At 42.5% G+C, this 21,756-nt stretch overlaps 1 protein-coding gene across 1 annotated transcript in view; it reads left to right on the top strand.

The window, feature by feature from the left end:
- Positions 1-21,341, top strand: part of hspa13 (heat shock protein 70 family, member 13) — a 51,594-nt gene extending 30,253 nt beyond the window's left edge. The window contains exons 2-5 of the mRNA XM_072259868.1: positions 2,928-3,268; positions 7,575-7,788; positions 8,252-8,419; positions 13,691-21,341. Coding sequence (XP_072115969.1) covers positions 2,928-3,268; positions 7,575-7,788; positions 8,252-8,419; positions 13,691-14,289 — 1,322 coding nt within the window. The 3' untranslated portion in view covers positions 14,290-21,341. The remainder of the gene's footprint in view (positions 1-2,927; positions 3,269-7,574; positions 7,789-8,251; positions 8,420-13,690) is intronic.
- The last annotated feature ends 415 nt before the right edge of the window (positions 21,342-21,756 follow it).

The following is a 21,756-nucleotide window of genomic DNA, read 5'->3' on the forward strand; positions in this document are numbered from 1 at the left end:
TCACACACAACATATATAGTTACAACAGCAGGAAAACATAATAGCCACCAAAAACTATATACAGCATGTCCCCTAAGTGTCATGGCCTGTATATTGATGGTGTAATAGCTTTGCACATATAATATTATCTCTAATATTTGTGTATCATCAATATCATTTGTTGACAACTTTAAAAGAATGTTCAAAGTGTTTTAACACAGTTTTCAACTAACACACAGTGATAGGAGGTCCTTCCTAATACAGCACTTTCTATGGCTACATCCAGTCTCGGCAATTGGCTTAATGTTGGGTGCTGAATCTTAGAGTGTGCCAGTTTGCAGTACTTAGTTGTGGACATTCTGTACTAGAACACCAGTGAGCTCTAGACAGTCCAGATGGCGCCTTTCACTGATAATTTGCTTCATTCTGTGACCCTGAATAACCAGCAGAGTCCTATGTGATTCAGCTGTTGAAGAGTCGTAAAGTAGTTCAGCATGGGCACATGCCTTTTGGCTTATTGAGTCCATACTGACCAGGTGCCCACCCAAATAGTCCCAATTTCCTTTGTCCCTGTGTACATGTATACACACACACACACACACACACACAGACAATTCTGCCGTTGTTGGAAATCCAGAGAAATACACAAAATGCTGGAGGAACTCAGTAAGTCATGGAGTGGGGAATGAGTTGTGATTGCAAGTGGTGCATGTGAGCTCAATTTCAACATTTCAGTTAAATTTGGATAGATACTTGGATGGTGGGGATATGGAGGGCTATGGTCCCAATGCAAGTTGATGGGAGTAGGCAGTTTACATGGTTTCAGCAGGGACTTGATAAGCTGAAGAGCCTGTTTCAGTGCTGTTCTTTTCTGTGACCCTGTCAGTCCAGGATCCTTCATCAAAACTGACGAAGGGCCTTGGCCTGAAACGTCGACTGTTTACTCCTCTCCGTAGATGCTGCTTGACTTGAGTTCCTTCAGCACTTTGTGTGAGTTGCTCTGGATTTCCAGCATCTGCAGAACCTTTTTTTTCACCAGTGGTTCTAGAAATGGTGTTTCCAACCTCGGTTAATGGTTGTTAGTTTTGAGTCATACTAGTTAAGGCTGCCAAATTTATTTCCCTACAGTACATTTGTGTGCTATGTAGCTTTTTGTGACAATCTAAGCATTTCATGCTCGCCTTTATTTAAAAACTTTATTCCACAATTGTTTTTTAATTAAATGCCTGCTGTATTGGGATTCTAGTTCATCTGCAGGTGATTAATCCAGGCCTTTGTAATTTCTAATTTTATTGCTGTCATAGGTTCACATGCACAGGGTATAAATGTGTCAAAAATTAGCTTTTAGCAGCACAATACATTATAAGATGGTTGACAGGAACTTAAGAAGGGTGTTATCTTTGTGAAATGAGCTGTCAGAGGAATTGTTTGAGGAAGGTACACCTACAACTTTCAAAAAGACAGTTGGATGGGTGCATGGGTTGGTGAGGTTTAGGAAGTTATGAGGCATACACGTGGACAGGTGGGGTTTGCTTGGACAAGGCATCTTGGTTGGCATAGACCACGGGCTGAAAGGTCTTTTGCCATGCTGTATCACTCTGAGTCTATTCTCTCTCTTTTGCCCGTTATGCCACTGGTGTTTAGGGCAGCAATGAAGATTTCCATCTCTGGTGATGTTCACAGCTTCCTTCGTCGTGAAAAGTAGCTTCAAACTCTGACTCTATGCCAAGCCCATACATAAATTTACATAAATATAAAGTTTCTTCTTAAAAGTTTTTTCCCTTGGGCAGTTAATCTGATCAACTATTCTGGCTAGCCCTCACCTTCCCACCCCCATCACTGCACTGTGAACACTTTAAACCACTTCTTGTAATGCTGTTAACATTGTAAATACATAATTGTATTCATGTATTTGTACACATTTTATTAATACTTTAATCTCTAATCTTTTAAATAATTCTTTATCCTTTATAATCGTTGAATGTTGTTTTTTTGTTGCATGTCACACCCTGACCAACACATCACAGCCAATTCTGAATATATGTATAGGGTGAATAAAGTTGATCGTTGACTAACATAAATTATTTGTATTTTTCATGTGTGCAAAATAAGCATAACCACATTTGTGCAAGATTGAATAGCGCAAAATTGTGAGCAGTTTGGGCCCTATATCTAGGAAAAGTTGTGCTCTTATTGGAGAGGGTCCAGGGGAAGTTCACGAGAATGATCCCAAGAATGAAGGTTAACGCATGAGGAGAATTTGCTGACTATGGGCCTGTCCTCACTGGAGTTGAGAAGAATAAGGTGGGGTGGGGGATCTCACTGAAACATAGGACACAGAATAGTACAGCATAAGAACAGGCCCTTTGGCTCACAATGGTTTGCTGAACCAATTAAATTAGTAATCAAGTGGCCAACTAAAATAGTCTGTCCTCCTGTTCATGTGCCTATCTAGGCATCTCTTAAAAATCCCTAATGTATCTGCCTCTACCACCAGACCAGGCATTGGCACCCACCAATGTTGTATATTGAAAGGCCTAGATAGAATTGACGTAGAGAGGATGTTCCTCATAGTGGGGGGAGTCTAGGGCCTGAGGGCACAGCCTCAGACTACCAAGACATTCCTTTACAACAGAGATGAAAAATTTCTTTAGCCAGAGGATGATCAATATGTGGAATTCATTGCCACGGACAGCAGTGGAGGCCAAACATTTGGTATATTTAATTTAGAGTTTGATGGGTTCCTAATTAGTAAGGACATCAAAGGTTTGGATGGCAGAATGTGGTTGTGATAGATAATAAATCAGCCATGATGGAATAGCAGAGCAGACCTGATGGGCAGAATGGCCTAAGTCTGCTACTATGCCTTATTGAGTAAACAAAGCACTATTGCAAGATTTGGTACAGTAATGTAACCACTGGACTATTGTATTGTTATGTTTCCACAGGTTCTTCAATCCTGGCCCTCCTGTTGGCTGGATACTTGGCACAGCAGTATCTTCCCCCTCCCAAACCAAAAGTGATCGGTGTAGATCTGGGCACCACATACTGCTCTGTCGGCGTGTTCCAGCCCGGCACCGGAAAGGTGGAGGTGATTGCCGACCAAGCTGGGCGAAAGAGTTTGCCGAGTGTGGTGTCGTTCACTGACAGAGAGATATTGGTGGGGTATGATGCTCAGGATCTGGGTGACACCAATCCGCTCAACACTGTGTATGATGCCAAGCGCTTTATAGGAAAGCGCTTCACACCAGAGGAGCTGAGAGATGAAAGCAGCCGGTACCAGTTCAAGGTAATGACCAAGCTGTTTTGTTCACTATTTTCATTTAGAAACGCCCCTTTAGAACAGAGATCAGGAGGAATTCTTTTAGCCAGAGGGTGGTGAATCTGTAGCATTCATTGCCACAGGTGTCTGTGGAGGCCATGTCACTGGGTATATTTACAGCAGAGGTTGATAGGTTCTTAATTAGTCATGGCATCAATGGTGACAGGAAGTGAGTGGAGAATGGGGTTGAGAGAAGTAATAAATCAGCCCTATCTAATGGTGGAACAGGCTCGATGGGCCAAATGGCCTGATACTGCTCCTAACTTTAGTGGTCTTAGTTTCCGTACTCTAAGATTCTGTCTCTTTGGCCCAACTGGTCCATGCCGACTATGAGGAAAGATTGAAAAGGGACCAGATTGGCACACAGGCTCACCCCTCTAGCAGCAGAGCAATCCCACCAGCGACCAGAAGGTAGGTAGCAAGCGTTCGCCCTCCGCATTCACCTAGAAGTTTCAATCTCCCTTGTCGCTTTAATCAGCGAGCAGTGGAAGCTTTAATCAGCAAAATGGAGCTGAAAATTGACTCGCACCCCATCCCACAACCTCTTCACCATGAGGCTTCTGCTCCCTGCCTCACAGAGATAGCAAAGCCCTGGATCAGCCAAACGATCTCCAAGCTGCAAATTGCAGGCCCCCAACGGGTTCCAGAAAAACACTCAAGACAAAAAACAAATGTAAAAGATATAAAAGAAGTGAAATAAGTAAATAGAAAGTGAAATAAACTTCTGGTTATGCCCCCTCTTCTTTACCATTCCCCTTTTCCCCCCTCTCACCATATCTCCTTACCCACCCATCGCCTCCCTCTGGTGCTCCTCCCATTTTTCTTTCTTCCATGGCCTCCTGTGCTCTCCTATTAGATTCCCCCTTCTCCAGCCCTGTATCTCTTTCGCCAATCAACTTCCCAGCTCTTTACTTCACCCCACCCCCCGATTTCACCTATCACCTTGTGTTTCTTCCTACCCTTCCCCCACCTTCTAATCCCAACTCCATCTTTTTTTTCTCCAGTCCTGAAGAAGGCTCTCAGCCCAAAACATCAACTTACTTTTTTCCATAGATGCTGCCTGGTCTGCTGAGTTCCTCTGGCATTTTGTGTGTGTTGCTTGGATTTCAAGCATCTGCAGATTTTCTCCAGTTTGTGAAATAAATAGTTTCATGGTCTATCCAGAAGATCTCGACTGAGGGAGTGCCATCTTGACTGGTACAAAAAAAACCCCAGATATATTAGAGAAACAAGGTTCTGATGAGAATAAGAAACTGAAGGAAATCTGTATCAGTACACAAATAAAAGGCTAGACCAGTTGGTGAGTTGAAAGCTGATAAATGCCAAGGACCTGATGATCTGTGTTTCAAAACTTTGGAAAGAAATGGCTAGAGAGAGAGAGGGAACACTCTGTTTACTACTTCTAAATTCCTTAACTGGAATTGTTCTTGTAAGTCGAAGGGTAGCAATTGGCACTTAGAAAAGATGGAGAGTGAGGCTGAACTGTTAGTGTAGTGGGAAGCAAAATGCTGAAATATGTCATGAAGGATATCATAATCAAATAGCTAAAAAAATATATACAGTGGGATAACTCCGCCATAGATGGTCCCAAACCCGACTGTGAAAGGAGGAGGTTTGGGCATGGGGCTAGCAACCCCATCCCATTTTTAAAAAAAAGTGGCCAGCCAAAGAACACCTGGCAATGTGACCTTATTGCTGACACCAAGAAAATGGGCTACACCTGTGGACAATTTGACAGACTGGCCCAGGACAGAGAGCGCTGGGGAGCTACAGTCAGTGGCCTATGCCCCAGCAGTGGTGATGAGCTTAATTGACTATTCAGGGGAATTTTCACAGAAACGTACCGTGTTGTCTCGGGCTCAACAGAATGGATGCAGGGAGAATTTTCCCCTGGCTGAAGAACATAACATCAGAGACCACAATCTTCGGTTAATGTATTCAGTTAAGATGGAGATGAAGAGAAATTCTTCACTCAGTAAGTAGGAGAACATTGGGAGATCTTTAATCCAGAGGGCTGTGTTGGCTCAGATTTTTTTCAAAATACAGATCAATCTCTCTCTGGATAGTAAGGGAATCAAGGAATATAGAAATGGTGTAGGAATATAGAAATGGTGTAGGAAAATTAGCAGAGGTTGAAGATCACCTATGGTTCAAAGGCCAGGTGGTTTACTACTCAAAGATTGACTGGGGCAGTGAGTTAGCTAATGAAATTTAACATAGAAAACTGAAATGATTTCTCTTGAAAGCATGAGTTTAGAAATGACAATATAATTAGTGCAATTCTGAAAAGACTGTTGGAACAGAGAACATTTGTGAATTGTTAACACAAGAGGTTCTGCAGATGCTGGAAATCCAGAGCAACACACACAAAGTACTGGAGGAACTCAGCAGGTCATGAAGCATCTAGGAAAATGAATAAACAGTCATCTTTTCAGAGCTTTCCATCTCAAAATAAGTCATTGAATCCCTTAATAAAAGCTGTGAAATCTTGTGGTATCTGGAAAAAATGCATTAAATTTTTTTTTAATAATTATTAATACATTGTATTCCTGGTTTTACAAATGGACAGATTAAGTGCAATTCAAGAATGTTTTCAAATTAATAGACAAATTAATAGGGTGATTGCTTACAGTTCTGGGTATCGGTTCATGAATCCTGATGAAGAGTCTCAGCCTGAAATATTGTTTGTTCATTGCCTCCATGTCCTACCTGATCTGCTGAACTCCTCCAGCTTTCCGTCTGTGTTGCTCGAGATTTCCAGCACCTGCAGTCTCATGTCTCCGTTGATGAAAGTCACGGGGTTTGAAAATACATGTAAAGTTTCTGAGCAAAAAGGTCACAGATTTAATGGCATATATCCCATTGAGGATGAAAGGAAATTTTAATTGACAATTGTGGTGTGTAATGGAATTCCTAAGTTACTATGTCAAAGGAATATTATTAATAAAAAAGAATAAAAATTAAAGAGCGTATGAGAGCACAGCAGTAGCAACACCTATTAACTCGAATTCCTTCTAACGGGTTCCCAACCTGGGGTCCACGGACCCCTCGATTAACGGTAGAGGTCCATTGCATAAAAAAGATTGGGAACACCTGCCTTATAATGTAACTAAGAAACCTCATGCAGCCTCTGTCTCCATCTGTGGAGCTTGTGTATTACTGGTGGGTTCAAAGATTCAAAGTATGCATGCAGTATACAACCCTGACAGTTGCCGTTCCACAGACAGCCATGAAACAAAGAAAATCATGGAACCCGTTCAAAGAAAAACATTAATCCCATCCCCACGCACACAAAAAACAAATCGTGAATGGCAAAAAAAAGCGAATAACACAGAATATATATAACACAAAATCAAAAGAGTTCAGTTCAGCTCAGTTCTGTTCAATTTAGTGCTGTGTTGTTCATTATCTGCAGGCCACCCCGATTAAAAATTGCCCATAATAGCAACAAATAAAAGCGACCAGAAACGCATCATAATATAAACTACAGAGTCCAATCCACAAGCTGCGTCAATTAAACCTTGCCCAAGACCCAGGGCCCCGCTACAATCCTCTGGCAACATCAAGCGAGAGGGGGAGAGAAGTCTGTTGTTGGTGGGTGGATCTGTTGTTGTACAACATCGGTGGCCAGTGCTGCTGGATGCAAACTTTTCTAAGTGGTGGTTGGACAGAATTGCTTTCAATCTGAATTTGGAATCCAGCACATAGTGATCTGGTATATTTTCTTTACACCTGCACACTGTTTGTTAATGCAAATATCTCATCAACCAATTATGTGGCAGCAACTCAATGCATAAAAGCATGCAGACATGGTCAAGAGGTTCAGTTGTTGTTCAGACAAAATATCAGACTGAGGAAGAAATATGATCTAAGTGTCTTTGACCATGGAATGATTGTTGGTGTCAGACGGAGTAATTTGAGTATCTCAGAATGATCTCTTGGGATTTTCACACACACAGCAGTCTCTAGAGTTTACAGACAGTGTTGTGAAAAACACAAAAACATCCAGTGAGTGGTAGTTCGATGGGCAAACATGCCTTGTTAGTGGGAGAGGTCAGAGGTGAATGGCCAGATTGATTCAAGCTAACAGGAAGATGACTAACTCAAATAACCACGTGTTACAACAGTGGTGTACAAAAGAGCATCTCTGAATGCACAACACGTTGAAACTTGAAGTGGATGGGCTACACAGAAGACCACACCAGGTTCCACTGCTGTGCCTAATAAAGCGTCCATTGAAAGTCTTATCTATAACTGATATTTTCTGTTTTAGGTTTTACATAACAATGGAGACGCAGAGTTTTCCATCTCTGTAAACGAGTCATTCTGTGTTACACCTGAGTACGTTGGTTCCCTGTTGCTGTTGGAGTTGAAGAAGTTGGCAGAGGAGCACGTGGGGTTGCCCATCAGTAAGGCTGTCATTTCAGTGCCGGCCGACTTTGACGAGAGGCAGAGAAACTACACAGTGAAAGCAGCACAAATGGCAGGTAAGTGTAGGTCCTCTTGCGAGGTGCCAGCTTGTTGAGTTGTTTCCACTGTTCCCAGTGTTATTTTTCCCACGTTTGTCAATGTGTTCATTTTGAGCTCATAAGTAATAGTGTCCATTGTGTTATGTTGGTAAAGTGACATTATTTGATGTAATTGTCATTTGCACAGTTTGTCGTCTTTTTGCACATTGATTGTTTTTCAATCTTTGTTTTTGTATAGTTTTGCATAAATTCAATTGTATTTCTTCATTTTCCTGCAAATGCCTGCAAGAAAATGCACCTCGAAGTAGTATATGGGAACATATACATGCTTTAATAACTTTCACTTGACGTTGACTGTAAGGCATTTTAATTTTCTCCATTTACTCCCAGCAACTTGATCAGTTTTGCACCATCACACCTGGTATCAGTAGCATGGGGTTCTGCTCTCTGGTGTAATGAGTCTGGCCATTATGTTTTGCAGGGTTGGACATCCTCCGGGTCATTAATGAGCCGACGGCGGCAGCCATGGCCTACGGGCTGCACAAAGCGGATGTTTTCAATGTGTTAGTGGTGGATTTGGGGGGTGGCACGTTGGACGTGTCACTGCTGAACAAACAGGGAGGAATGTTCCTGACCAGAGCCATGGCAGGTAAAGGAATTCCCATGTACTGTCCTGTATATTATTTCCTCAGGGTGCTCCAATTTCCTCCTCCGTTCTCAAAAAAAGTCACATGAGTTAGGATTAGTAAGTTGCGGGCATGCTACGTTTGCTCCGGAGGCATGAGGACTCTTGCACATCCTCACACTTTGGTCCTTGACACAAATGTCGCATTTCACTGCATGTTTCAATGTACATGTGACAAATAAAGCTAATCTTTATAGATCTTTATCTTTAAAACTCATAATCAGAGTCAGAAATAGGATCAGGCTTATTGTTGTTTTGCGGCATCAGTACAATCATCTGGTGGCGCAGTGACATCAGTGCCGGACTCCGGAATGGGGGTTCCCAGGTTCGAATCCAGTCGGGCCGTTCCCGAGTACGTTTTCCATCTGTGCCGGGTTGAGTGTTGAGCTCGCAACTCGACCTTGTGAAGTAAGGAAAAATACTGTACTGCGAAATGTCTGTGTGAGGAGTGGTGCACCACACAGTCTCTTGTTCCGCGCCTTGTAAGGCATGAAAATGCCCGACGCTGGCCTCTCAGGCCTGAGTCGACGACATCATCAGTACAGTGCAAGACATACATATTACTACATGTTACAATAAAAAAATTAATGAATAGTGCAAAAGATGAATAGTGAGGTGGTGTTCATGGACCGTTCAACCAATCAGAATCCTCCGTAGAACTTAGCAATAGTATATCGTGACACACCATTTCTCCTCAAACTCCTTATGGAGTATAAGAAATTCAAGAGAATACTTAAGAAAGAAATTAGGAGGGCTAAAAGAAGACATAAAATTTCTTTAGCAGACAAGGTGAAGGAGGATCTTAAGGGATTCTACAAATGTGTTAAGAGCAAAAGAACTGTAAGGGACAAATTTGGTCCATTGGAAGATCAGAATGGTAATCCATGAGTGAAGCCAAAAGAGATGGGGGAGATCTTAAATAAATATTTTGCATCTGTAGTTACTCGAGAGACAGATACAGAGTCTGTAGAAGTGAGGCAAAGTGACATCAACTTCATGGACTGTGTACAGATTACAGAGGAGGAGATAGTTGCTATTCTGAGACATCGGTGTGGATAATTCCAAAGGGTCTGACAAGGTGTTCCTTTGGACCCTTCGGGAAGCAAGTGCAGAAATTGCTGGGGCCTTAAAAGGGATATTTAAATCATCCTTAGTGACGGGAGAGGTAGCGGAGGATTGGAGGATAGCCAATATTGTTCCACTGTTTAAAAAAGACACTAAACAGGAAGTAGAAAATTATAGGCAGGTGAGTATGACATCAGTTGTGAGGAAGTTATTGGAAGATATTCTAAGGGACTGGATGTAGAAGTATTTGGATAGACATGGACTGATTAAGGATGGTCAGCATGACTTTGTGTGTGGTAGGTCGTGTCTAACCAATTTTATTTTTCAAGGAAGCTACCAGGAAAGTGAATGAAGCCAAGGCAGTTGATGTTGTCTACATGGACTTTAGCAAAGCATTTGACAAGGTCCCACAAGGAAGGAAGGACAAGAAGGTTCAGTTGCTCAGCATTCAAGATGAGTTAGTAAATTAGATTAGACATTGGCTTTGTTGAAGAAGCCAGAAAGTGGTAGTAGATGGTTGCCTCTCTGACTGGAGGCCTATGACTAGTTGTGCGTCAGAGAGATTAGTGCTGAGTCTTGTTGTTTGTCATCTATATCTCTGTTCTGGATGATAATATGGTTAACTGGATCAGCAAAGTTGTGGATGACATCAAGATGAGGCTTGTAATGGACAGTGAGGAAGGCGATCATGGCTTGCAGGGGGATCTGCATCAGCTGGAAAAATGGGCTGAAAAATGGCAGATGGAATTTAATGCAGACAGTGTGAGATATTGTACTTCGGTAGGACAATCCACCGTGAACGAACGGTAGGGCACTGAGGAGTGTGGTAGAACAAAGAGATTTGGGAATACTTAGAAACATAGAAAACCTACAGCACAATAGAGACCCTTCAGCCCACGATGCTGTGCCAAACATGTACTTACTTTAGAAATAACCCACGGTTACCCATAGCCCTCTATCTTTCTAAGCTGCATGTACCTATCCAGGAGTCTCTTAAAAGACCCTATTGTATCCGCCTCCACCACCATCGCCAGCAGCCCATTCCACGCACTCACCATTCTCTATGTGAAAAACTTACCCTTGACGTCTCCTCTGTACCTACTTCCAAGCACCTTAAAACTGTGCCCTCTCAAGCTAGCCATTTCAGCCCTGGGAAAAAGACTCTGATTATCCACTTGATCAATGCCTCTCATCATCTTGTACACGTCTATCAGGTCACCTCTCATCCTCCATCGCTCCAAGGAAAAAGGCCGAGTTCACTCAACCTATCTTCATAAGGCATGCTCCCCAATCCAGGCAACATCCTTGTAAATCTCCTCTGCAGCCTTTCTATGGTTTCCACATCCTTCCTATAGTGAAGCGACCAGAACTGAGTACAGTACTCCAAGTGGGGTCTGACCAGAATCCTGCATAGCTGCAACATTACCTCTCAGCTCTCAAACTCAATCCCATGGTTGATGAAGGCCAATGCACTGTATGCCTTCTTAACCACAGGGTCAACCTGCACAGCAGCTTTGAGTGTCCTATGGACTCGGATCCCAAGATGCCTCTGATCCTCCACACTGCCAAGAGTCTTACCATTAATACTATATTCTGCCATCATATTTGACCTACCAAAATGTACCACTTCACATTTTTCTGGGTTGAACTCCATCTGCCACTTCTCAGCCCAGTTTTGCATCCTATCAATATCCTGCTTTAACCTCTGACGACCCTCCACACTATTCACAACACCCCCAACCTTTGTATCATCAGCAAATTTACTAACCCATCCCTCCACTTCTTCATCCAGATCATTTATAAAAATCACGAGGAGCAGTGGTCCCAGAACAGATCCCTGAGGCACACCACTGGTCACCGATCACCATGCAGAATATGACCCGTCTACAACCACTCTTTGCCTTCTGTGGGAAACCAGTTCTGGATCCACAAAGCAAGGTCTACTTGGATCCCATGCCTCCTTACTTTCTCAATAAGCCTTGCATGGGGTACCTTATCAAATGCCTTGCTAAAATCCATATACATTACATCTACTGCTCTACTTTCATCAATGTGTTTAGTCATATCCTCAGAAATACAGGTCCATAATTTGTTGACAGTGACATCACAGGCAGATAGGGTTGTAAAGAAAGCTTTTGGCACATTAGCCTTCATAAATCAAAATATTGAGTATAGGAGATGGGATGTTATGCTTAAGTCTTTGTTGAGGCTTAATTTGGAGTATTTTGTGCCGTTTTGGTCACCTACCTACAGGAAAGATGTAAGTAAGGTTGAAAGAGTACAGTGAAAATTTACAAGGATGTTGCCAGGTCTGGTCTGATTATAAGGAAAGATTGAATAGTTTGGACTGTATTCTTTAGAATGTAGAAGATTGAGAGGAGATTTGATAGAGGCATAGAAAATTGAGGGGTGTAGATGGGGTAAATGGAAACAAACTTTTTGCACTGAGAGTGGTTGGGACTGGAAGCAGAGGTCATGGGTTAAGGGTGAAAGGTGAAAAGTTTAAGGGGACCATAAGGGGAAACTTCTTCACTGAGACAGTTATGAGGGTGGAATGAGCTGCCAGCAAAAGTGGTTTTATGCGAGCTCGATTTCAACGTTTAAGGGAAGTTTGGATAGGTACATGGATGGTAGAGGTATGGAAAGCTATGGTCCCAGTGCAGGTCAATGGGAGTAGGCAGTTTAAATAGTTTTGGCATAGAGTAGATGGGCTGAAGGGCCTGTTTCTGTGCTCCACTTCTGATGACCTCTATGACTCCTCATGAAGTATAGCCGCTGGCATGCTTTCTTCATAATTACATCAATAATTTGGGCCCAGGATAGATCCTCTGAGATGTTGATGTCCAGGAGTTTGAAGCTATTCTCCCTTTCCACTACTGACCCCTCAGTGAGGTCTTGTGTGTGTGTGTTCTCCTGACTTCCCCTTCCTGAAGTCCACAATCAATTCCTTCGTCTAGCTGATATTGAGTGCAAGGTTGTTGTTGCACAGCGCTCAACCAGTTGATCTATCTCATTCCTGTACACCGCTTTTTGAAGTTTTGCTGCCTGTGGCCATTTTTATTTCTTTTTCTGCTGTTGACTTCGTGAGGTAGGACGTCACTTGTTGACTTTATTGATAAGATCAGCATTTAATGTCCATCTCTAATTGCTACGGAGAAGGTAGGGGGGGATCTCCCCTCTCGAACTGCAGCATTGTGATTGTTGAGTATGGTGGTGTTTGGCTGTGAGCTCCAGCATTTAGATACAACAACAGGAAACAAGGAAGTGAGATTCTGAAAATTAAAACAAAAATGCAGATGCTGTAAATCTGAAATAAAAACAGAAAATGCAGGGGAAACTCAGCTGGTCAGGCTCCATCTGTGGGAAGAGAAACAGATTGAAGACCCTGTTATGAAAGAGAGATCTGAGGGACAACTTCCTTATGCAGAGGGTGATGCATATATGGGATGAGCTTCTGGTGGAAGTTAAGGCAGGTACAATAATAACTTTCAAAAGACATTTAGACAGGTATACGGATAGGAAAGAGGGTTATGGGCAAAATGTGGACTAATAGGACTAGTTTAGATGGCTATCTTGGTCTCTGAGGATGTTTTGCGCTGAAGGACCAATTTATAGAACATAAAACAGTACAGCACAGGAACAGGCCCTTTGTCCCACCATGCTGTGCTAAACCAATTTAATCAGCCATCAAATGGCAACTAAACTAACCCCTTCTGTCTACACATTATTCTTATCTCTCATGTGCCTATTTAAATGTCTCTTGAAGGTCACCAAATGTATTTCCTTCTACCAGCACTCCAGGCAGCACATTCTAAGCACCCACCACTTTTTTTTTTAAACAAAAATACTTGCCTTCGCATCTCCTTTGAAATTACCTCCTCTCACTTTAATGCATGCCCTCTGGTGTTGGACATTTCAACCTTGGGAAAAAGATACTGCATCTATGCCTCTCGTAATTTCATAAACCTTTGTCAGATCTCCGCTCAGCCTTTGCTGCTCCAGAGAAAACAACACAAGTTTGTCCAACTTGTCCTTACAGCACATGTCCCCTAATCCAGGCAACATCCTGGTAATCCTCTTTTGCGTCCCCTCCAAGGCCTCAACATCCTTCCTACATTCCTTTTGCTGTATGACTGTATGATTCTAATCATGTGTGGTTTATTGGCACAGGGAATAACCAATTGGGAGGCCAAGATTTCAACCAGCGGCTGTTGAAGTATCTGTTTAATCAGATCTACCAACGGTTCGGGGCTCTGCCCTCCAACCAGCGAGATGTGCATCGTCTGCGCCAAGCTGTGGAAGCAGTTAAGCTGAACCTGACCCTTGCTGACTCCGCGCTTGTTCGTGTCCCACTCTCACTGCCAGATCGAGGGCAATCCGGTGAAACAGAGAGGGGTGGTCGAGGAGAAGACGAGGGTGGCAACCAGGTGATGTTCGAAGAAATGGTAACCAGAGACCTCTTTGAGGAGCTCAACCAAGACCTTTTTGAGAAGATCCTGGATCCTGTGAAGGAGGTGCTCTCTAGTGGTCACCTCGACCGCTACGATGTGGACGAAATCGTGTTGGTCGGCGGCTCCACCCGCATCCCCCGGATACGGCAGGTCATACGCGAGTTCTTCAGCAAAGAGCCCAATACCTCTGTGGATCCCGACCTGGCTGTCGTGATGGGCGTGGCCATACAGGCTGGGATCATGGGCGGCTCCTGGCCACTGCAGGTCAGCGCCCTGGAAATTCCCAACAGGCATCTACGGAAAACGAACTTCAGCTAGTTGATTCCTTTCCTCCCCACTTTCACGGTGAAGTTGCTCACAGAGGTTTGGCAGTCCTTTTATTTTTGTACACTGGAGGTGGTGAACACAGACAAAATGTTAACACTTACAGTTTACCATAATCTTCAAAATTATCTCCATGCTTTCTGGCAAATCATCTTGAGATGGTTAGTCAATAATTTTAGAAGCTTTGCTCTATTGGCATTCTGCTGTTCCATCTTTGTGTTGTAGTGGTTCCTAATACTAGGGCAGTTTTTGCTTGTTACATTGGTCAGATCACCAGATATTTACTGCTTGCATCAATCTTTACATGCTCTGCTATTTCCTAGATATGGTTTAATATTTACCTCTCGATTCACTGACAACTCTGAGTGCTGCCATATTCAGTTCACTCAGGATGACCGTGGAAATTTTATGGTTTTGGGTCCACCTCCTTACAGCCTCTGCTCTTGGCTGATCTGGCCTAAACAGTGGTCACACCAATGATCAGTGGGAGCTGAATTCCTGCCTCTGTTTACGCTGCAGTGTCAGTGGATATTCAATGAAGATGAGATTGCTTTTATCTTGACAACACCTGTCTTAAGTTGGCCCCAAAGGAAAGTATGGTACATGTACACCAGGGTCGGTTAGTTCTTGCTGGTAGTGAACCATGCTGATCTTTGGGTGATGCAGATGGTGGAAGGAGTCTCTGGATTTTGGAAACTGACCAGTAAATGGTCTGACAAGGTGAATGGTGAAGGAACTGAGAAATAAATTGAGTGCTTTAACCCAAGATATTTCATTATTTAAAATGACTTTCCTTCAGTTAAGTGGTGCACAAGGCAAAAGAGTGAGGTGTAAATTTATTAAATATATATTTATATGAAATTTTATACATAGAGAAACTTTATGAGACAATTTTTTTTCCTTGATGGAACATGTGTTTAAAGATCATGAAGCAATTAAATACTTGATTAAAAGACTAAATAAAATAATATTCATTTGTTTCTAAATATTGCCCTGGGCTGCCCTGCAAGGTTCAGTTCAGACAATCATACTCTGACCATTCTTCTTTTTTTTAAAAAAAAAGAAAAAAAATAATTAATTCTCAAAAGGGAAAAGGTACTGCCATGGTCAGTATTATTAACCCTTAAGAAGTTGGCAGTCAGTTGCCCTCTTAAACCACTGTGGTTTGTGTTGAGTACGGCATTCCATGGTTTTGCTTTGGTCTGTGAATGAACAGCTGATTATTTTCCAGTAGGGATGGTATGTGACTTATGGTGGTGTTCCCCTTGTACATTGGTGGTCCATGCTGGAGAGAATGAATAGGTTGCCAGCTAGCTAACATAAGCATTGTGAATGTTTACCTTCCATTCTTTCAGTAGCATTGCTGGACAGCCTTTTTAATTGCTACAAAACTTTCCATGGGCAGTATTGCCCTTCAGTTTACCACTGCACTCCAGTGCTTATGTTCTTCATATTGACCCAATCAATCTTTTCCTTTGGCTTGATTCTCATTATATACTACTCATTCCTTCTAATCTGAGAGAATGCTAAAGGTGTGGATGAGAGTAAATAGCCATGCTGCTCTTCCAGGACCAACAACATTGCTATTAAGTCACTGGGCAACTCTTGTCAGTTGAGTCATGTCCACAGACTTTCCTTCATCCCTAATACTGACATGACCTGAAGCCAGATATTGTGTGACATAATGTGTCGGCCAAGACATGATACATGAGCCTGAAATCTTCAAATGATTTGTAAGGCATTAGGTTAGAAATGTTTTGGATTTTTCTTTCAATGTGAAGCTGGTTTACTGTTCAATTAATAAAAATGGTATGTGTGTAGCCTGTTGTTGAGAAATATTTGTCCTTGAACTTTCTATAGTGCGTGGGAAGACTACTGTGTACTCAGGCAATTACTTTGCAGAATTATTATTACTGTGATAGCCCTCTAACTCTGCAGTATAAAATCTGCTCAATGCTGTGTATATATTCCACATGAGGTTCCTTTATATACATCGTACATCATTGTGTGATCCCATTCACTTTTGTGTATTGAATTGTTTGCCTGGACCATTCCGCACAGTTACAAATTCCGCACTTACTTCTATTATTTATGTTTTTATTTTACGTTACAGTGCGGAGTAGGCCCTTCGAGCTTCGCTGCCTCATCATCCCCACAATCCCGACGAACCCTAACCTAATCACAGGACAATTTGCAATGACCAATTAACAACCCGGTACATTTCTGGACTGTTAGAGGAACCCATGTATTCCGTGGGGGAGGATGTGCAGAGTCTGCTTACAGAATGACGCTGGGATTGAACTCTGAACTCCTGAATGCCTTGAGCTGCAATATTGTCACGCTAACACCTATGCTACCATGGCGCTTCAGGGAGTTTCTGCCATATTGATTGAGTTTTCAGCATTGGGATGTATGATTTTTACGAATGCTTAGATAGCCACAATCTAGAGTAGTATCTTAGAGTCATAGAGCACTACAGTAGAAAAATACACCCTTCAGCCCATCTTGTCCATGCCTAACAGTTATTCTGCCTAATCCCATCATCCTACACCAGGACCATAGCCTTCCATACCCCTCCCAGCCATGCACCTATCCAAACGTCTCTTAACTGTTGAAATCGACCTGCACCCTCCATTTCTGCTGGCCGTTCGTTCCACACTCACACCACCCTCTGAGTGAAAATATTCCCCCTCAGTTTCCCCTTAAACATTTCAGCTTTCACCCTTGACCTATCCCCTCCAGTTCTAGTCTCACCCAACCTGCTTGCGATTACTCAATCTATACCCCTCATAATTTTGTATGCCTCTATCATTTTTGGGAATCTATCTCTTGCAGAAATCATTTACTTTCTCTGTACCAGTAATAATCAGCCAGGACTGAAGTTATTTTGTTCACTACTTTATTAGAAAACATACAAGGACCAGGTATGGTGGTCCAAGATGACTTAAATGTACAACTGGTGTAATGAGTACTATGCTCCAAGCTTAACCCCGTGGCATCTTCCAATTCTAACACAGCATAGAGGAGCATTTTCCTGTCTAATCTTTTAGACATTTACTTACTACATTTTGACCAGTCAACAATGAGACTCCTTGTCAGTAGTCTGATAATCAGAAGACATTGCTTTGATCCACAAATTAATCAGCTCTGCACCCTTTAAAGATTATCAATACTCATCAGAATGGTTACTATTAGCCACCACATTCACCTTTTGAACAAATATATTGGTAAAGTCATCACCCTCTCCTCGCTTTTCTACAGAGGTTAATTGCTTCAGCAGGTCTCTGATCTCTTCATAGAACATGGAACACTACAGCATAATACAGGCGTTTTAATTCACAGTCTTGAACTGACCTTTAACCTACTCTAAAATCAATCTAACCCTCCCTTCCATATAGCCCTCCATTTTTCTTTCATCCTTGAGCCTATTTAAGAGACTGTTAAATTTCCCTAATTGTCCTGCTTCTACCACCACCTCTGGCATGGTGTTCTACAACACCCACAACATCCTGTGTATATTAAAAAAACAAACACACACACAACTTACCTCTGAATCCCCCCTCATAAGCTTTCCTCCGATCACCTTAAAATTATGCCCCTCATATTAGCCGTTATCCATGGGGCATAAAGTTTCTGGCTGTCCACAATCTGTGCCTCCTACCATCTTGTACATCTGTTCATTGTAGAAAGCATTGCATTTGAAGATAGCGGGTCGTGTAAATCCTGTTTAACACCGCCTTTTGTTGGTTCATGTACTCCCAAAGCTGCTTAAGAGGACACGAAGCGTGTCTTTCTAACTACTAGTTCTATTGACATACCAAATGTTTTTAAAATAAAGCAGCCACTTTCATATTCACAGAAATCTGCAGCATGAATAAGGCCATTCAGCTCATTGTGTCCTTACACATTCCCTGCTGTTCTTTCACGCAACCTTCCAAATAGTTGTCAATTATATATTTGTATTTGCTTTCATTGCCCTTTCCGGCTGTATTCTGAATCACAACAGTGTTAATCTCAATCTCTTTAATGATCATCCTTCAACTTTTCCTTTAGTTACCTTGTACAGGTAATCCCTGTGTTAGGATCCCCAAATAGAGGCGAGCATCCATAGCAGTATTAAATTCCAAGTCAGGCGTATATATGTCTATTCCTGGAAACAACAGCATTAGTTTCCTCTCTCCATTTTAGTAATTAGATCATAAGACACATAGGAGCAGAATTATGCCATTCAGCCCAGCAATTCTGCTAAACCATTCCATCATGACTGATTTGTTATCCCTATTGACCTCATTCTCCTGCCTTCTCCCTGCAACCTCTTGCTGAAGATTTCATTTCATTTTTATCCAACGAGCCTCCACCACATTCCCTCTGCCTACCTGCCTGACCTTCCTATACAATGTGTGTCCTTGGATGTTAAGCTCAAACTATGATCTTTCAGCCACGACTCAGTTATGCCCACATCATACCTGCCAATCTCCAAATGTGCCACAAGATCATCTACCTTATTCTGTATACTGTGTTCATTCAAATATAACACTTGCAGTCACAACACGCTGGAGGAACTCAGCAGGTCGGGCAGCATCTGTGGAAGCGATCAGTCGACGTTTCGGACCGGAACCCTTCGTCAGGGCTCAGGACTTCGTCTCCACAGATGCTGCCCCACCTGCTGAGTTGCTCCAGCGTGTTGTGAGTGTTGCATTGACCCCAGCATCTGCAGATTATTTTGTGTTTATGATAACACTTTTCAGTCCTGTATTCATCACCCTTTTAATTTTGCCCCTATGTTGTACTTAAATTCATTCCACTGACTGATTTTGTCCTTTCCTGAGCCTGTTCTTCCTCACAGTCTCACTACACACTACATCTACTTGTATACCAACTGCCCCATCCACAGCCCTATCACTCAGTTTCCCATCCCTGCCAAATTATTTACCCTCCCCAACAGTTGTAGCAAACCTGCCCACAAGAATAGTCCCCCTTGTGCAACCAGTCCTTTTTGTACAGGTCTTACTTTCAGAGTTCCCAGTGATCCATGAATCTGAAACCCTTTTCCCTGCACCCTTTCCTCAACCATGCATTCATATACCAAATCATCCTATTCCTACCCTCACTGGCATGTGGTGCAGGCAGTAATCCAGAGATTACTACCCTGGAGGTTGTGCTTTTCAGCTTCCTACCTAACTCCCTATATTCTTTCATGATCTCATCCCATTTTCTACCCGTGTCATAGGTACCAATGTGTACTATGGCTTCTGACTGTTCACCCTTTCCCTTTGCAATGCTGCAGACCTAACCCAAGACATGCCTGACCCTGGCAACTGGCAGGCAAAATACCTCTGGGTATCATTTTCACATCTGTAGAATCTCTTGTCTCATCCTCTAACTATGGAATCCCCTATCCTGCTGCACTCCTCCCCCTTCCCTTCTGAACCACAAAGCTAGACTCAGTGCCAGATTTCCCCCTGGTAGGTCATTCTCCCCCCCACCCCCCCCCCAAACCCCCATAGTACACAAAGTGCTGCACTTACTGTACTTATTATGGAGGGGAATGGCCACAGGGGTACTTTGCACTGGCTGCCTATTTCCTTTCCCTCTCCTGACAATCACCCAGGTACCTGCCTCCTGCAAGTCAGGGGTGACTATCTCCCTGTAGCTTCTATCTATCTTCTCCTGTGTGAGTGGAAGATCATCAAGCTGGATTTCCACTTTGTTAAAACAGTCTATAAGGAGCTGCAACTTGGTGCACTTCATGCAGTGTAGTTATCAGGGAGACTGGAGTTCTCCCAGAGTTCCGACATCGCACATAAAGAACATGCTATTAACTCTGGACCCATTATCAGTTCACTAGCTATGTACTAATTGACAAAGTAAGAGGAAAAAATATTAGAAACTTAGAAACTCTGCCTGTGCTTGCCTTAGCCCGTTGAACCAAAGCCTCCCACTCTAACACTGGCCCACTCCAATAATGGCTGCTCCAATAATTCTTTCTTGTCAGTTTTATGCGCAGTTGATGCCATTCCCCACAGTACTATGGCGGTATGGTTACCCTGTGGAATGGTTTTCGAGTCATAAACTACAATTTATGGGTAACAATATTGAGTAACTTTGCCGGTAAGCAAAATGAGCAAGATCACCTTATGGGCATGTGTAGAAACAGAACCTGTTCATTACCTGGGCAGGGGCTGTATCTGTTGTCAGGTTGACAGCAAAAAAATTCATATAATTTTGAATTCTTTTGTTAAATCTGTCAATAACCTTTAATTCTAGGTGATAAATTTCTGTTTTGTATCTGAATACAACTTAAAGTTTATTGCATGAAATATTACTTATGCCTTTTGTACTGATTCTATTTCTTCTCCCACCTCTCATGCCCTCTACCCAATGAAAAGTAATCCACCTGACTGTGTTATCATCACAGTTTGTTCTGGTGATGTACTATGGGCTTTGTTTTATTTCTCACTTACAACTCAAGCCGATCTGTTGAGTAAGTGCCATCCTCTAGGAAGAGCCAGAGTTGACTACGAAGCTGTGTGTGTTGAGGAGAATGACGAAGGCGTGCCCACAGAACAGGAGTTCCCAACCTCTTTTATGCCATGGGTGAATACCATTAAGCAAGGGACCCATGAACCCAGCTTGGGACCCCCTGCTCTAGATTGTAGCATAGGCTAAGTCGCAAGAAAGGACGTGCAGGCTGAGAAATCATCCTTGCTTGCTTGCCTTAGACGTGTGATTTTTCTCCATTTTCACTCCTATTCCTTGGGTACAGGGTCATTTGAGGCTTTCAAAGGTGTGGGAAATACCAGAAACTATTTCCAACTTTGTGCTGCTCAGGATCCCTTGGAAATGTGTACAACAAAATTGTTTATAAGGAGCTAAAGGTTTAGTTATTGATTTGGTATTGAAAGTTCCAGCAGTGTTGTGAAAGCTGACATGCAGAAGAAACATTGTAGTGTATACCTTATGAACATGCCATCATTCAATGTGTAACGCTGGACTAGAAAATAAACTAAATGTGCCTCAACTTGCTTTTGAACTAGTGGCATTCTTTGTCATCTTAGCATACCCATTTTCTCTTTCGTCAGGTGATTTGGATTCGTAGAGCAAGTTCAGCCCTTTGTTTGAATATGTCCATCAAATGCAAATGCATTTCCTTGCATTTGGCCCCTATTCTTCTAAACTTGTTTCTATTTTCTCAATAAGTTCACAGAGAATGCTACTACACAATACAAGCCCTTTGCCCCACAATTTTGTGCCAATGCTTTATGCTACTCTAAGAATGATCTAACCTTTTCCTCCCATGCAACCCTTCATTTTTCTATCATCCATGTATTAATCTAAGAGCATCTTAAATGTCCGCATTGTATCCACCTCTACTATCACCCCGCTAGAGTGTTCCACACACTCGCAATTCTCTGTGTTAAACAAAAAAGAAAAATTGCTTCTGACATTCCTCTTGTACTT

This window comes from Mobula birostris, chromosome 6 (assembly GCF_030028105.1).
Source record: "Mobula birostris isolate sMobBir1 chromosome 6, sMobBir1.hap1, whole genome shotgun sequence".
Classification (NCBI taxonomy): Eukaryota; Metazoa; Chordata; class Chondrichthyes; order Myliobatiformes; family Myliobatidae; genus Mobula; species Mobula birostris.